The 16,134-nt window shown below is 49.7% G+C and overlaps 1 protein-coding gene across 16 annotated transcripts in view; it reads left to right on the forward strand.

The window, feature by feature from the left end:
- The window catches only part of MESK2 (misexpression suppressor of KSR 2), a 154,433-nt gene that overhangs the window by 100,051 nt on the left and 38,248 nt on the right, over positions 1–16,134 (forward strand). The window contains exons 1-2 of one of the 16 annotated variants that reach the window (XM_071667567.1): positions 4,922–5,044; positions 9,987–10,279. The exons of 12 other annotated variants lie outside the window; for them this stretch is intronic. In XM_071667567.1, the coding sequence (XP_071523668.1) occupies positions 10,200–10,279 (80 nt within the window). In that variant the 5' untranslated portion in view covers positions 4,922–5,044; positions 9,987–10,199. Of the gene's footprint in view, positions 1–4,921; positions 5,045–9,803; positions 10,280–11,328; positions 11,352–13,433; positions 13,514–16,134 lie in introns of those variants that run through there. 3 more of the 16 variants (XM_071667568.1, XM_071667578.1, XM_071667570.1) reach the window with 3 other exon arrangements.

A 16,134-nucleotide genomic window follows, 5' to 3' on the forward strand; every position in this document is an offset into this window, starting at 1 on the left:
GGGGATGATCATCACCGCCCTATCTGTTCATCCGTGGTCACGAGTACCATTCATACTACACGCAGATGTCTGCAGTGTTCCTCCATTGCAGAGCCTCGACCCTACACTAGAAAATATCTATCTGTCTATCTATCTCTATCTATCTGTCATAATTCCCGTATTATATATAAAAAGGAAATACATTTGGCCAGACACTATTGTATGTTATTGATTTTGAACAGTGAATAGCAATCATTTTCACTATCATTACGTACGTGTGGACGATGGGGGGGGTCTCATTAAGCAGTAATTGAAGGCGTAATTAAGCACAGGTCTGTCTCTGGGGGGGAGACGGCAGCAGCGAGACACTTGAGAGACAAGGGTTGACAGCGTACGTGAGTTACGAGTTACGGGGCCTCAGGGCAACTTGACCCACCTGAGTTACGAGGGAAGGGGGAGGGGGGGGGCATGTCGTAAGTGAGTTACGAGGGAAGGGGGAGGGGGGGGACATGTAAGTGAGTTACGACTCGCGTTCCCTCAGTAATGGAGGAGGCATACTGTATACTGTAGAGGGGGTGAGGGCATGTATGTATTGGAGGACATGTGTGTGTGTGTGTGTGTCCATAGTGGTAGGGAGGCCACGGAATGGAGAGGGGGAGGGGGTTCCTGGTGTGGTGGTGGTGTGGTAGGGGTTGTGGTAGGGTATCTTAGTGTATGAGGTGGTGGTGGTGTGGTAAAATGTGGTACAATGACTCAGTCAGCAGAGGTGACCATTACTGTACACCACATTACATCATGAAATGTATCAGTTTGAATGTGAATAATAAGAATGATATAAAAGCTATATCAGTTTGCCAAATGAAGAACATAATTCATATCAAATTCTCCTTCATTTACGTGGGAGACGGGAATGAAAGAAATGAAAGCGGTAATAAATTTTTTTCTTGTTTTTTTTTCAACATTTTTCAAGGGGATAAAGAATGTTTAGAAATCGATAGACGATGAGTGGCAGATGACGGCAGCGCCCTAGGCCAGCAGCGGCCTGATGCCCAACTACTGAGGAAGCCGCAGTGGGGGAGCTGTCATGGCTGGAGTACTACGCTGTGGGCGACGCTGCACCAACTTTCCTGTCTGTATTAATATTTTCCTCTCTGTTTACATCATGGTGTTCCCTGCTTGGTTATGGTCCTGTCGATTGGAAGGGAGGGACGGAGAAGCCTTCTGCTATACTATCTTGTCTCTATTTAAATAGACCGGCAGTGTAGGACACTTATTACCGTCCTCCAGCAGATAACTGGTCACGGACCATCAGGTTTTCTGTTATCTGTCCTTCCCACGTACGGTCTTCCAGCATATGACGTGGTCATAGACCATCAGGTCGTCTGTTATCTGTCCTCCAGCAGATAACATGGTCACGGACCATCAGGTCTTCTGTTATCTGTCCTCCAGCAGATAACATGGTCACGGACCATCATCAGGTCGTCTGTTATCTGTCCTCGTTGTATATTCCATCCGTGTTCCAGAGGCCCCATTCATCTATATGCTGACACTCCAGTCTTGGGAGTTGATGAATTAGGGGTTAGATCATTGGTCATGTCTTTATATAAGCAAGGGTCGTACCCTCGTACTCAGAGGTCGTAGCGTTATGCTCAGAGGCAAATTGTGCAAGTTCATCCTTTACTTATATATATATATATATATATATATATATATATATATATATATATATATATATATATATATATATATATATATTATTGCTTTTTATCCCTGGGGATAGGGGAGAAAAAATAATTCCCACGTATTCCCTGCGTGTCGTAGAAGGCGACTAAAAGGGGAGGGAGCGGGGGGCTGGAAATTTTTTTCTTTCCAAAAGAAGGAACGGAGAAGGGGGCCAGGTGAGGATATTCTCTCAAAGGCCAAGTCCTCTGTTCTTAACGCTCCCTCGCTAACGTGGGAAATGGCGAATAGTATGAAAGAAAGAAAAAGATTAATGCTTTTATTCATTTATTCATTTTAATCCTAGCTTTTTGCAACTCATGCAACTGACTTCCTGGGGTTTGGTAAAGATTAGGGGGTCATTTTACCTCCCGGGAGTGTTGGGGTTGTGGTGGGGGTTGTGGTGGGGGGTTGGTTGACGTGTGGAACATGACAATGTCGGATTCTCCAACTCATTGATCTTGAACTTGACATTGACCTTGAGGTTCTCAAATCATAGAACTTGATAGTAAATGTGGAACTTCCGATGGTTCAAGGCGACGAATTGCACATCAGATGTTGGAACTTTAATGTGACCTTGGACCTCTGAGCATTGAACTTGGCCTTACACTTTTACCCATTGAACTTGATCCTGGACCTCTGTTAATTATTGATCTTGAGCTTAACATTGACCCAAGTAAGACCTGTTATTACTGATGTTGATATCCACATGGGTCAGGTCAAAGGCTAGGCCAGTATACCCTAGGGTCGTACCGACGTGCAGGGGTCGTACAGTCGTGCTCAGGATTGTACCGTCGTACTTGAGGGTCGTACCATCTTGTTCAAAAGTCGTACACAAATTATTACATCCTATGTTGCTGGTTTTTGATTGATCCCGCATCTGTAGATTGATAATAAATAAAGAATTTATTTACACCATACTTTCGGCAGTTTATAAAAAGAACAAATTACGTTTTTTATTCGAACTTCTGGCATTACGTGGCTCTGTGGTCATGACATGCGCTTAAAGAGTTCGCGTGAACCAGAGTTCGATCACAGGAGCCAGGTCACTAAGAGGCCAAGGTATGGGGGGCCTTCCCTTTCTTGCGGGCCCCTGCGCCCCCACAGGAGACGGCCCACTCAGAAAGCCATAAGACATCTTGTTCAGATCCCGGAGGAGGACGACAGTGGTTGCGAGCGATCACCTGCATCAGGGAGTTGCTGAGGAAGAATGAGGAATGACGGGTGATGGTCATTGTGGCTTTGAGGCTGATTGGATTGGTGAGTACTGAGGCGCTGTGCTGCCCCAGCAGCGGGCGGCGGTGGTGGTGGTGGGAGTGTTAGTGTTGGTATGTATTGAACACTTGCTGTCTGGCTTGGCTTGTACCCCCACCCGCCTCTCTCCCCCATCCACCCCCCTCTCCCAGCACGACAGGACGAACCTTGAAACACGACGGCACGACCCTTCGTTACCATGGCCCGGCGGCCCTTGACCTGACCCTTTTTTTCCAGTTGGGTCAGAGGTCACGCCAGCACGTACCCAGGGATCGTAGCGTCGTGGTCAAGGGTAGTTCAGTTCTGCCCAGGTCAAGCTGTGGCCTGGGCAGAACGCGTCCAGGACTGGATGCTTCCAGTGCAGGTCAAGACGACCCCATGCACGTACCTTGTGTACGCTAATTATGTACAGGTAGGAGCATGGAATGTATACACAGGTGGTTTTCCATAGATGTATGTTAGAGGGATGATTGTGGCCCTGAGTAAGTAAGGGATGATTGTGGCCCTGAGTAAGTAAGGGATGATTGTGGCCCTGAGTAAGTAAGGGATGATTGTGGCCCTGAGTAAGTAAGGGATGATTGTGGCCCTGAGTAAGTAAGGGATGATTGTGGCCCTGAGTAAGTAAGGGATGATGTTGACCCTGACTTGAGTATTATTATAAGGATTGTAATTTTCTGGTAAATTTTTCGACATTTTGTGCTCCCAAATTGTTGACGTTTTGCTAGGGTTGCTCCTGACCTTCCTCTAACCCATATCCTCCCTGAGCCTGTCTTTCTCCCTTCCTTTCTTTCCTCCTCGTCTCCCCGGCGCTGTCCCCTCCCTCTGCTTCCTCACCTTTCCAGTTCCTGGCACCTCTCCTCCTCTCCCTCATCGTGGACCCACTGGGTTGTTTCCATCGCCTCACCACAGAGGAAGCCGACCGAGCAGGGCTCATATGCGATGCTGTGTGTGTGTGTGTGTGTGTGTGTGTGTGTGTGTGTGTGGCATTTCTTGACCAGTGTGTGGAGTCGTACAGGAGAGGTTCTGTAGGACAAGGGTGACAGGATCTGTGTCACAGATGCACAGATGTTGCACCTAGCCTGGATGGGAGGTGCCCCATACAGGAGGCTTCTGTGCATCACCCACGACTCCTGCAGCAGGTAGGGAGGGACCAAGTGGCGGTGGAGAGGGGGGGGTGGGGGCTCCCTCCTGCAGTAGTGTTCCATGAACTCAGAGAAACCATTCTAGTGTAGAACTTGTGGACATTGATCGTGCGGCGGTGGCTGCTCCCCCCCCGAGAGCCCGAGTCGTGCCTCTCTAACCACACTTCTGCGTCTTAGATTTCGTCGTGTGTGGAGCCGCAGGGGAAGGTGGTGGCGCTAGACATTCTCCGTGACGCGCCGTTGTAATGACCCGTCGTGCATTCTTTGCCCTTCTGTTCCCTCAACGCCGAGGGATGAGAGGGGGCGGGGGTCGCTCTTCACTCTTGTGTTTACCACCTATACCTACACAGGTCTGGGCTGACTCATGTTGTCTATAATACAAAAGACATCGATTACTATGGAGTGCAGTAGAAGGTCAGGTAAGGCCCCCTTACCTGTTATGGGACCTTTTTTTTCTCTCTTTTTATCAGCTCTTGTCTCCCTTCGATCAGAGATTCTTTACAGAACAGAGTTTTTTTCTCTCTCTCTTCATTCATTGTACGATGAGCAGTCTCGTGAAGGCAGGAATGAAGTGAAAGGTCTTTCTTTCGTGTGTGTGTGTGTGTGTGTGTGTGGGAGGCACCACACTGGGGCGGCCTGGGGGGGGGTGACCAGAGACAGTCCAAGCAAGAGGTCTCAATCGCTGGCCTTACCCAGTGTTGTGGTAGGCCGGGTCTAGGCCTGTGAGGGCCAGGTTCCACCCCGACGTGACCACGTGTGGCGCAGCCTGGTGGGAGGGAGGGACTTGGTGGTGGGGGGGATGCACAGCCCCTCCCTGGCCCCCCGCTCTCCCCCACGGCAGTCAGGAGCCCGGAGCAGCAGCAACAGTCTGGGCCGCCACCCCGACACACGTGTACCTGTGCTTCTTGTACAACGGCCGTCCCGTCCTCCAGGCCCTCCGCTCCGCCACCGTCCGTCGTGAACATTCCCCCTCCTCCTCCTCCCTCCCCACACCTCTCTCTCTCTCTCTCCTCCTCTTCCTCTACTGTCGTCCTTGGTGCCCGTGTCCTCTCTCTCCCATAGTCCTTGGTGTCCGTGTCCTCTCTCTCCTCCATCGTCCGTGTCCGCCCTCCTGTCGTCCGTGGTGTCCGTCCGTACCCTTCTGTTATATTCACGCCCGCGTCGCACGCGGACGTCCGCGTCACGTCTGTGCCATAAACCAGTGTCCGCAGGAGGCCAGCTGCCACGCAGGGAGGCCAGCAGCCACGCAGCAAACAACACTTAAGGACTATTATCTTGCTGACGTTGTGTTTGCTCCCGTCTTGTTTGCTTTGTTTTCCGGAGGAGAGGAGCAGGAAGGGGTGTGACAGACGACTGTCTTTGAGACAGAGTTCAGGAACGTCTGCGTCTGTCCAGTGCTGTTACAGTGACAAACACGTTACAGTGACCGACTGAAACACGTTACCCCCCCTCTCCCCTCCCCTTCCCTCCTCGACTTCAGAACGTGTTGTGGACGTTGTTGAAACGTGTGGTGTTTTTGTTTTTTTTTAATGTATACAAAAAGGACGGATTTAATTACCTCGGAAATCAATATTTTTTTTGGTCGTACTTCATATTACATTAGTGTGACGTAAGTTGTAGTGGTGGTGTAGGCTGGAGGTGGGTGAGGCAAGTGTGATGCGTGAGGGAGAGGAATAATCAGTGTGAAGTAGTCAGCAACAGAGGGGGAAGTGTGAAGTGTTATTCAGTTGTTCGTCTTTAAGTCTAGGGGGCGGCCGGTGTGTGTGTGTGTGTGTGTGTGTGTGTCTGATTACCCATTTGTCCAGTACGGGGGGGAACTTAAACATTCGCTGTTGTCATACAACTCTTGATAAACTTTCGTGTGTTATCTTCATGAACTGTTTCTTTATTCATTTTATTCCAGTCTTCCACCACTCGCATACTATACAAGTTCTTTACATCTCTTTTTTATTCTAAAACTTCCTTCGTAATTTCATGTTATGTCGTGTGGTTGTCCTATCCCTCCATCTCTCGAAGGCCTGTTCACTGCTTTCGTTATCATTCTGGCTTAAAACCTTGAAGGTTATGATCAAGTCACTCTTCACTCTTTTCTCTTACATGATGGGCAGATTGAGGACCTTTAGCCTTTCCCTGTAACTCATCACTGTCAGTTTCGTGACACTATGGTCTGTCCCCTCTTCTGGACCTTCTTTATTAGCTCTTTGTGCTTCTTTAGATGTGGTGGTGATGACCAAACCTAAGAAGCAGATTCTAACACCTTGCTGAATAGTGTCATGTCCATATACTTGAATGCTTTTCTCTTGTTCGTCAGCAGACACTTTGGCCTAAGATGGGACTCTGATCATAGGGACGATTTCATCTCCCAAGTTCCCCCCTCTCACATATGTTCCTGCAGCTTATTCCCTGCTACATAATACACATATTGAGGCCTTTTTTCCCCAGCCCTCCATCCATATTACATTTATTCGGGGTCGAAATCCATCATCTGTGTGTCAGATTTTTCATTAGAATTTGCCTAGGTCCCCTTGTAAGTTGATGCAATCCCCTTTGCTCTCCAGCTCCCTCATAGCTTTGGCATCACCCGCAATCTGGCGAGTCATTGACATGGATCAAGAAAGAACAGTGGTCCCAGAACAGACCTTTGCGGCACACCACATCGAGAACGCCTCTCTTGATATGATCCCTCTTTCCCCCTCCCAAGATAATCTGTCCATCAAAGGAGTCTTCCACCTTATTCTAGCCTGAGGATCCAGTTTCTTAACCAGTCTCCCTGTGTGGTACAGTGTCAAATGCTCTCAAGGCAGTACAGACACAAACACCCCATCCATAAAGCTCACTCTCTCGTAGAAATCTAATAGATTCATAAACGGATGACTACTTGTATCCCCCGGAGCCATGTTGTTTCTCACGTCCAGTAATTCTTCTGGTGAGGAAAGTCATCCACTTCCCAATACCTTCCTGAAGACATCCATCGGGGAGTCTGTTCTGTAGTTCAGCGCCTCCTTCAGGTCTCCTCTCATAGAGACAGGTATGACGTTTGCCCTTTATCCACTCCCCTTGGCAATGTCGCATTTTCCATCGTCGTGTCGGAACACCAGCGTGAGGTGGTGTGTCAGAGCTTGCCTCCCTGCACACATCGCCAGCACGCAAGGAGACGTGTCGGGACCATGAGACGTATATGGGTCAAGACACCATCATTACTATTCTGCTTATGTCCTCGCTAGATATTCCAATGCCTTCCAGAACCTCATCCCCCATTCCCCGTCCCTGGTGTTGGGTCCGCTGTGTCTTCCGCCCGCAGTGAAAGCACTTCTGAACTTGTGTGTGTGTGTGTGTGTGTGTGTGTGTGTGTGTGTGTGTGTGTGTTGGGGAGGAGGGAGGCACTATTGATTATAATGGGGGGAAATGTTATAGTCTGTATCTCCCCTGATCGCCCTCTCTGTCCACCTGGTTTCCCGAGTCTCTACATCTGCAGCAGGTCGACTTGATGTTGGTATTTACAGGTAGAACAGCCGTTCTGTGCAGGGATGGGTCTCTCTCTCTCTCTCTCTCTCTCTCTCTCTCTCTCTCTCTCTCTCTCTCTCTCTCTCTCTCTCTCTCTCTCTCTCTCTCTCTCTCAGGTGTCACGAACGCATTACGTTGGTTACAGCATAACACGAGTTAGGGCACTGGGAGGTCAGCTTGGGTCACGCCAGCCTTCCTGTAGAGTTAAAGAAGGGGATGTGAATGAAGAGACGAAAGAAGTGAAAGAAGCTGGTTGATGAAGTTCGGGTAACGGTACTGGAACTCATCTTCTTAGGGGTCTGGAACTCAACATCTTAGTGGTCTGGAACTCAGCTTCTTAGGGGTTTGAAACTCAACATCTTATTAGCTGGAATGCAGCATCTTAGGGGTCTGGAACTCAACATCTTAGTGGTCAGGAACTCAGCTTCTTAGGGGTCTGGAACTCAACATCTTAGTGGTCAGGAACTCAGCTTCTTAGGGGTCTGGAACTCAACATCTTAGTGGTCAGGAACTCAGCTTCTTAGGGGTCTGAAACTCAACATCTTAGTGGTCTGGAACTTACCTTCTTTGGGGTCTGGAACTCGACTTCATATTGGTCTGGAATACAACTTCTTAACGGTCTGGAATTCAAGTACAAAGGGGTCTGGAACGCAATGTCTGAGAGGCCTGGATACTCGAGATCCAGCTTTTTGTGGTCTCATTACCAGACTTTCTTTTTTAAGTGTTTATGTAAAGGTTTCCTTTGCCTGGAAAGCCAATTTGTTTTCACGCCTGAGTAGCACAGGCGAGGCATGTTAATTGTGCTGGAGCACGCAAGGCTCTTGAGTTCGAAGGTGCGACCCTCTCACACAACGAGACGACCCTCGTACACGACGGTACGACTCTTAGGTATGATGGCCTGGTCTTTGACTTGACCCCTCAATCGCCAGGTCAAAGGTTAAGAGCCAGGAAACCAAAGGAGCTCTTACCGTCGTGCTCAAGTGTCGTTTCGTCGTGCCTAGTGTCGTTACTGTCGTGCTCGAGGGGTCGTGCTGTCGTGTTCTCAAGGTTATGATAAGGCTCCAGCTTGGGTTGGCACGGGAGCTCCTTTGACGTGTGCACTCGTCGAAGGATGACCTTTTGCAGCTCACTGGGTCTCTCTCTCTCTCTCTCTCTCTCTCTCTCTCTCTCTCTCTCTCTCTCTCTCTCTCTCTCTCTCTCTCTCTCTCTCTGCAGCAGGTGTGTTCAGGCCTGTCCCCCTGAATGTCTCACTCTTTTTTTCTCAGTCACTTTGTGTCTTCAGTTATCTTTCTCAGCTCTCTCGTGTGCCTCATTCAGTGGTTCTTTGAGCACCCCCTCCTCTTCCCCCCCTCCATCCCCCCCCCCTCTCTCTCTCTCTCTCTCTCTCCTTGGTTGGGGATGAAGAGGGCCTTGAGGGGCTTCGGACCCCCCCTACCCCTTCCCCCACTCCCCCTTTCCCATTCTCCTCCCATTTCCTCAAGTTACCTATTTTCAGCAGTGGATCAGGTCTGCCAGTTTGGCCGAAGCGGTTGTGGTTGTTTGGGAGGTGGTTGTGTTTATGAGGAGGGTTAGGTTGTTAGTGTTTGTAGGGGGGGGGGGGTTCTTTTGACGGGTGTTGTATATAGAGAGGTTGTGTTGTGACTGTACGAAGTGTGGTGGTTGTGGAGTGCCTTTTTTTGAAGTTCAAGTGATGACGTAGGCACAGGTGGTTGGGTGGTTAGTTGCCAGGTGCTGTGTGATGACGTAGGCACAGGTGGTCGGGTAGTTAGTTGCCAGGGGCTGTGTGATGACGTAAGCACAGGTGCTTAAGTGATTGGCTCATTGTTACTGTGTCTGCCATCGTTAACGGAGGGACGATCGTGGTTGTTTGTTGTTCTGTTATTGGCTTTTGGTTGTGATATCCAACATTGGTTGTAGTAGGAAGATTAAGGGCGGATTATAGGTTGTATCCCACTGATCTCAGTCTCAAAACGACCGGCTGATCAATGAGTGATTAGTTATTTGATAAACGATTTGATTAATCTGTGAATAATTGGTTCATAAATGATAATTTTTTTCTCTCTCGTAAATGTTCTATTATTTCTGTGTGTCGCTTCTGATCTTGGTTTGCTGTGAAGGCCTCAGGAGGAGATAGCATGCAAGGGCTTCACCCAGGACCCACACACACACACACACACACACACACACACACACACACACACACACACACACACAGGGACGTACTCACATCAGCGAGCGAACTGTATCCATTGGACGCCGATAGACACCGTCTCCCTCTCACTTCCCTAAGCTCCCAGGGATGTTTTGACGTAGAAAAGATATGCATATATGATATAATATTCTTATAAAGGTCAATGCGATATAGAAAAGTGAGTTTGATCTATACAGGAGAGTAAAGTGAGAGTGTGTGGACACATCCGGTGTTCACAGAAGGACGAGCCGGGGAACAGTGTGTGGGGATAGAAATATATCTATAGGGTGGAGGAACCATACCCCCTTGTTGAACCAGAAGCCGCAGTGACGCACAGTGTGGTCCCGGAGCAAGAGTTGTGTGTGTGGGGGGGTGTGGTGTGCGCCAGGGTGGGATAACAGCATCCCAAGATGGTGGATATGATCCCAGAGCGTCCCAACGTGGCCATCATCCCAACCACACCATGCGATGGCGACACCCATCCGCTCCTGTAAGTACGAGAGGGTGATGTGGTGCGACCCCCGAGCACCACTGTACTACCCTCGAGCACCACTGTACGACCCCTGAGCACCACTGTACTACCCTCGAGCACCACTGTACGACCCTGAGCATCACTGTACGACCCTCGAGCCTCACTGTACGACCCTTGAACACCACTGTCCGACCGTAGAGCACCACTGTACGGCCCTTGAGCACCACTATACGACCCTCGAGCACCACTGTACGACCCTTAAGCATCACTGTACGACCCTCGAGCCCCACTGTACGACCCTAGCACCACTGTACGACCCTTGAGCACCACTGTACTACCCTTGAGCACCATTGTACGACCCTTGAGCACCTCTGTACTACCCTTTAGTACCGCTGTACGACCCTCGAGCACCACTGTACGACGCTTGAGCTCCATTGTACGACTTGAGCATCACTGTACGACGCTTGAGCACCATTGTACGCCCCTTGAGCACCACTGTACGATCTTCGAGAACGAGGGGACGACCCCTCGAGTATATGATCCTTGGCGTTTGACCTGACCCAGAGGGCCATCATACCCAAGGGTCGTACCGTCGTACTCAAGGGTCGTACCGTCGTGCTCAAGGGTCGTACCGTCGTACTCAAGGGTCGCACCGTCGTGCTCAAGGGTCGTACCGTCGTACTCAAGGGTCGTACCGTCGTGCTCAAGGGTCGTACCGTCCACCCCCACCCACCCTAGACCTTGACCTACATGAAGACAAAACCTTTATACTTTATTCCCATGTGTCCACACACACACACACACACACACACACACACACACACACACACACACACACACACCCTTAAAGGAACCGTCTTTCAAGTAGTTTATGTTAACGTCTTGAATGACAGAGAATTACATTGCTTCTGGATCAATGAAAGTTTGCTTTACTTCCTGCCGCTCTCATTGTCCCAGACGATGGAGATCAGAGATGAAGCAGGATTCAATAGCATTTTTCAGTAGTATTGCTAGTAATTCGTCTTTTGGAAGATGTGAACCTAATGGAGATAAATGGTGTTTTCATCTTCTAGCCTCCTCGTATAATGGGGTATGTTCCCATTATATGTATGTGTTTATATGTATAGTTCAAGATATGTTTTCATCTTCTGTCTTCCTCGTATCCCATTATATGTCTGTGTTTATATGTATAGTTCAAGGTATGTTTTCATCTTCTGTCTTCCTCGTATAATGGGCTATGTTCCCATTATATGTCTGTGTTTATATGTATAGTTCAAGGTATGTTTTCACAGTAATTTTAACCATATCGTCAAAGCCTCATGTTTACTTTGAGGGACGGGGTGTGGAGGCAGAGCCCCTTTGTCTGAACATTAAATTTCCTTTTGTTTCATTCGTGCGAGAATATCGTCAGTACAAAGCAGACTTTGAACCATACGAAACACTGTGTAGGAAGTCCATGTAAATATTGAAATTGGCAGACGTAATTGGAGGCCCCCGCCCCCGTGGCCAACGCGTCAGAATAACCAAAATAGGGTTAATTGGGGATTTAATTGGGGGATCTCATGCCCTCATTACCTATCGTGTGGACCCAAGATTATCCAGCTTTGAAAGACTAGATTACAGTCTGGTGCTTGTGTTGTGAGGTAGGGGGACAGGTTTCTGTGTGTTCTCTGATATCTGGGTATCTTATTTACGCCAGAAAGAAGAGGCATGTAGCCCGCGCGATAAGGTAAGTGAGTTGTTTAAGTTTAAACCATTGCTGTGGTAAGGCCAGTAACATTGCTGTGGTAAGGCATATTACATGTGTTCTGTGTTTGTTCACCTGTCGTTCACTGTGTGTGTGTGTGTGTGTGTGTGTGTGTGTGTGTGTGTGTTCAGTGAGGTGTTCATCGTGTACCCCCACCTGGGGTCTGCATGTCGGAGTACATTTCTCTCTTGGTGACCTTTGAAGAGATTGGTTTCTCTGGAAAACCTTTATCCGAATTTCGTCTGGTGCGCGCGCGCGTGCGTGCCTGTGTGTGTGTGTGTGTGTGTGTGTGTGTGTCTGTCTGTCTCTCTCTCTCTCTCTCTCTCTCTCTCTCTCTCTCTCTCTCTCTCTCTCTCTCTCTCTCTCTCTCTCTCTCTCTCTCTCTCTCTCTCTTCTGTCTGTCTGTCTGTCTTGGGAGTTCTCCATATTTACCTATGTTTACTCTCAGTATTCTGGGCTGCTGCTTCTGTTGTTGTTGTCAGGCGGTTTGTGTGTGTGTGTGGGGGGAGGGGGGTGGTAGTGATGGTGTGGGAGATTCGAGAACCCGCGGTCGATACCCGGTCTCCCAGACAGCCTCGGTAAGCCGATGCACATCGCGAATAATTCATCGCTTCAGCCTCACCGTGTTTACACGCATTTTCATGGCGGTTGAGTGCATGGGAGAGTGGCATGTGGGGAGTTGAGTGCATGGGAGAGTGGTATGTGGGGAGTTGAGTGCATGGGAGAGTGGTATGTGGGGAGTTGAATGCATGGGAGAGTGGCTTGTGGGGAGTTGAGTTTATGGGAGAGTGGCATGTGGGGAGTTGAGTGTATGGGAGAGTGGTATGTGGGGAGTTGAGTGTATGGGAGAGTGGTATGTGGGGAGTTGAGTGCATGGGAGAGTGGCATGTGGGGAATTGAATGAATGGAAGAATGGTATGTGGCTGTGTGTGCATGGGAGAGGGTGTGTATGTGTACCATATCAACACACAGTCTTCTGCTCCCTCCACCATCACTCTCTTTATTTACCACATAATCTCCCACACCCTCTCATTACTCACTCGGTCAGACCACCTCACACCTCATAGTGTCCTCATACACTTCATTTCCACCTTCCTCCTCCGCACATCGTCGCTGTCGCGTAATATGTAACGATATGACGAAAGCTAATCGAAGCCAAACGGCCACCTCGCCAGCGTTCAAAGAATTCCTGATTTTGGAATAATTTGCCAAGACAAAGGCGTGTCGCCATGATGCCACAGCTTGCAGTGTCTGGTGCATGGTTATACACCGTCATGAGGTGTGGATGGGCGTTCATCCTCGAAGGATAGGCTGATAAAGTGGTGGAAATGGAGCTTGACGGGAACGCGGGAGATTGAAGTCGCACCAGAATCCTGGCGACTCAGCAACATAGCGCACGATCCTCCCGGAGCACCACCGCCACGTGGAGGCACGGAGGGGATGGTGATCACCCTTGTGCCACATGGGGAGAGGGGCGATCTCTCCCGGTCCACGTCCGCCGTCAGGTGATTCCTTTCAGGGTATTGATTCACGTCAGGGAGGCTTGGGATTGGCCGGGGGTTAGGTTAGTTGGTGAGTGACGAGGGAGTGATATCCAGGTGTGTGTGTGTGTGTGTGTGTGTGTGTGTGTGTGTGTGTGTGTGTGTGTGTGTGTTCAATTGGTAATTAGACGGCGTGATATTATTGGCTTTCTCACCCCACCCACCAAACCATGGAAGGAGACCTTCCCTCCCCACTATGTTGTATGATGTCTCCTTCCCCCTTGTGGATATTGGCCCGTGTCTGGTGGGTATTGACCCATCGTCTCTTGTGGGTATTGACCCGTCGTCTCAGGTGGGTATTGACCCATCGTCTCTCGTGGATATTGACCCATCGTCTCTGGTGGATATTGACCCGTCGTCTCTGGTCTATCGACCCTCACGACAGCTCCCTTCCTCACTTCCCCACTCACTTGATACCAGACACCCGTAACCTCTCCAGCACCCCAGACTCTCTCTCTCTCTTGTCTCCCCCACCACCACCCCAGACCCACCGGTGTGGCTCCCTGTACCCACTCCTTTCACCCGCCGGCACCCATGTCCCTCCCCTCTCGCCTAAGCCCCTCACTTGTCACCCCAGTCTCACTTTTCACCCCACCAGTACCCCAGTTCCTCACCTGTCACCCCGCTTCTACCCCTGCCCCTCACCCAGCCCTTTTTACCCCCTGCTCCTCCTCACCTGCCATCTCACCACGTAATAGTCCCCTTCACCTGGCCTGACGGGCAGGTGCGGCTCTTCTCCTGGGTGTCCAGGTGACTGTTGGAACGACAGTGAACAGGGCACTACCTTACCTACGTACTTACGATGACGTATTGATCCTTTTTTTTTTTTTTGCCAGTAGAGCTGGTTGGTTTGTGTGTGTGTGTGTGTGTGTGTGTGTGTGTGTGTGTGTGTGTGTGTGCCCCCTGTCATTAGCCAGACCACGTAACACCCGGCAAGTCACTGCGTCACATATTTATATAACTCAGGGGTGACGTCCGTATCTTACCCTAAACCCCGCATGGCTGTGTTAGTAGGAGACCGACAGACAGAGAGGAAGTATTCGACATCATTGGATTTATTGGTATTTTTCTTCACCGTTGCTGTTGTAAGCCGTAGCAAGAAGCGGACCCACACATGGCCTGTCATTGTGTTAACCTCGCTCCCTCTCTCTCCCCCGGGAGCCGCGGCGCACTCCTCCTGTGTTGAGGTCTTCCAGGCTTCAGTGGGTTGGGTCCTCAGGGATTCACGAGGGTCGTCCTGGCTTCACGAGAGGTCGTTCCAACGCAAACACTATCTTGGCACACTGGCCAGCCGCCCCCCATCTGGAGAAGCCGCAGAAGCGATAACCACGCTCGCGTTGTGAAGGATCTTCGTCTTTTGTTTACTCTCACATCTCTGTACTGTTCGTCCCTGTATGTACCCCCGAGGGAAACCTTTGCTCTCACGATTTCTGTACCGCTGTATCCGTCTGTATCCATCCGTGTCCCTCCGCAGTGGTACGAAGCAAGGTTACAGTCCATGGGAGGCAGTGACATACTGGCAGGTACAGTAGGGTACAGTCGAGTTACTGACAGATACATTGAGGGTACAGAAAGGTACACGCGTTACATGATGAAAGTCATAGACTTCAACCCACGTCATAAGAATCACCTAAAGGTCTGCTCACGCCACCAACCAACCCACCCCTCCAGCATTATGCCCTCCCCCAGCTCGAAGCTTAAACTCCCCCCCCCCCCTCTCTCTCTCTCTCTCTCTCTCTCTCTCTCTCTCTCTCTCTCTCTCTCTCTCTCTCTCTCTCTCTCTCTCTCTCTCATGGCCCTGCCCTAAGCGTTATGCTCCCTCGGCCCGGGTTCCGTCCAAGGCTTCAGTACGTGTTTTTATTCCATTAAGACTTGGCTGCATCTCTAAGGCTTGACTCAGTACGTCAACTTGAGAACCCTCCATAATGTAACCCAGAAGCAGCCATCCCTTCGCGGGGTTTCACCAGGCGCCATCTTGAACCACTGGTGTTGTGTGTCTCACCAGGGCTGAGCCAGGCACGGGTCCCTGTGATTATCCAGCGCCCCTTTTATAGAGTCACCAGGACCCGGTACCGGACATATGCTGGTGAGCTCGGTGCCTAATGCACTTGGACCCAAAAGGGGTAGAAATGATTACCAAACTTTTCCGGCTTCTGTGGGTTCGAATTCCAGTGTTTTAAATGAATGGTCCGCGTCATAGAGGATAATGGTGTTGTTGGGGTACAATTCTACTCACGTGTTGTGACATTGTGTCATTTATTACATCCTTGGTCGAATGTAACATCAGAGACCTCCAGTAATAAGCATGTTGTACATTTGCTGATTGTATGAAAGAGTTTTGCGTCTATAGTTTTTGGATGTGGTCATGGGAAGGACTTAAGACAGAAGACCTGATGGTCTATGACGAGGTTATCTGCTGGAGGATAGTACATGGGAAGGACAGATAAGAAGAGACCTGATAATCTATGACGAGGTTATCTACTGGAGGACATTAATAGTATCCTATAATGCCAGTCAATATAGATGGAGACAATATAGTAAAACAGAAGTCCCCTCACCCCCCACCACTATAGATGGAGACAAAA

This window comes from Panulirus ornatus, chromosome 12 (genome assembly GCF_036320965.1).
Source record: "Panulirus ornatus isolate Po-2019 chromosome 12, ASM3632096v1, whole genome shotgun sequence".
NCBI classification, from domain to species: domain Eukaryota; kingdom Metazoa; phylum Arthropoda; class Malacostraca; order Decapoda; family Palinuridae; genus Panulirus; species Panulirus ornatus.